Raw genomic sequence first — 1,746 nt, forward strand, 5'->3', positions numbered from 1 at the left:
GCCCTGCTCTGAGCCCGACCAGGGGCTGCACCTAGGGATTGGGCCTGCCCTCTGCCACCCGGGAGCGGGCCTAAGCCAGCAGGTCGTTATCTCCCGAGGGGTCCCAGACTGTGAGAGGGCACAAGTGGCGCTGAGGGACACCCCCCCACCCGCCAGTGCACAAATTTTTGTGCACCGGGCCTCTAGTCTTTTTATAATGATCCAGGAATTTTTTAGGAGGATGGGGAGACTAGATGTGTGTAATGACCTTTGTCAGCTTGAGGCCTCAGCTGTCAAGTTTTCTCAACTGAGAATGGGAAGTACTTGACCTTTCGTTCTCAGCTGTGGGTCTGTCTCCAATTCTGGGAATTTGGGAAGAATTCTACTCAGTGCTTCAGACATCCTGGGGTCGAACCTTTTCACTGGTTTTTCACCCTAGTTATGGATTATATGTAAACAAACTTTCACATTTTCCTTTTGAAAGGAAGTGATCTTAGCTTGCCACAGCATCTCTATTATCTGAATCATGCAGATCATGTAGCCTGGAAATTAAATTTGGGATTACCCTTCAGCAATTATTCATCCAGTATTAAGAGTCCACAGTGTACCTGCACTGGGTTGAGTTCTTTGAGAAGCACAAGGAAAGGATGCCTTCCCTTAACTTACATAAGAGCAGCGTGGGCAGCATGGAAGTGGTAACATTTGATAGAGGCTCCGAGTAAAAGAGACTGTTATACGTTGGGAAAGGCTTCAACGAGGCGTACATTGAACTCAGTTTGGGTCTTACAGGAGGAGCAGATTTTGACTAGGAGGACAGTGGATGGGAGAGTCCATCTGCCAAGTCCCTTCACCCCCATCTTTTTCATCTCTTTCCCTTTTGTAGGTCCGAATGATAAACATGTACAAGGAAATTGACCAAACACACTACAAACAAGAGATTAATGCCAAGAACCTGATCCAGTGTTGGAGAGAATGTATGGCCATGTCTTCCTACTCCCTGAGGAAAGCAGCTGTGGAAAAATTCAACTCGGAGAATTCCTGGAAGAAGAAGGGGCTGGCCATGGTCCCCGTGAAGTTTCCTATCGGCCTTGGCTCCCGGGCTGCTGGCCAGGTCAGTTCTCCAAACAGACAGATGAAAAGGTGTTTGAGAAAGTTTCCGCGGAGGTGAATTAGCCATATGGCTGCAATATCTGCTCGCTAAACGTCACCAAAGTTGGGCTCAAGCACACTGGCTTTTCTCTAGAGGAGACCAGAGCCTCTTTGCCCACATCCCCAGGGTTGGTGACAAGCATCCCTCCTGGGAAATTGGGAGACCCAGTTTCTACTCCTGGCCCTAGTATGAAGCAGCTGAGTCAACTCACTCGGCCCCAGATTGCTCCAATATAAAATCAAAGGTGGGACCAATGACTGCCAGGACTCTTCTTTCAGCTCCTCTGTGATTCGGTGTCTCTGGGCTGTGAAGTAGAAACAGGCAGCTGTAAGGCTGAGGGGTAAATTAAATGATAAGTAGATCATTTAAAGAATTTTTAGAACACAATTTTAGGAATTTATTCACTTCATAGCCATTGAAAGTGTGAAGAGGAAGACTAAAAATCTATTCTTATAGTTTAATTTCTTTTATTGATTAAATAAACTCGCTGCTTGGTTGCTAAATCCCACTTACTATTACCATCTCTTCCTTCTTGAATGCAACTTACTGAAGAAGGACTGGTCTCTCCTTGCTCATTGTATAGCTGTGATGTGGGACCCTATTATAAATATATATAT

The 1,746-nt window shown here is 46.0% G+C and overlaps 1 protein-coding gene across 1 annotated transcript in view; it reads left to right on the forward strand.

Annotated features, from left to right (window-relative positions):
* AOX1 (aldehyde oxidase 1) overlaps positions 1-1,746 on the forward strand; it is a 70,766-nt gene that overhangs the window by 53,186 nt on the left and 15,834 nt on the right. Inside the window, exon 26 of the mRNA XM_005873573.2 lies at positions 863-1,090. Coding sequence (XP_005873635.1) covers positions 863-1,090 — 228 coding nt within the window. The remainder of the gene's footprint in view (positions 1-862; positions 1,091-1,746) is intronic.

Source organism: Myotis brandtii, unplaced genomic scaffold (genome assembly GCF_000412655.1).
Source record: "Myotis brandtii unplaced genomic scaffold, ASM41265v1 scaffold412, whole genome shotgun sequence".
Classification (NCBI taxonomy): domain Eukaryota; kingdom Metazoa; phylum Chordata; class Mammalia; order Chiroptera; family Vespertilionidae; genus Myotis; species Myotis brandtii.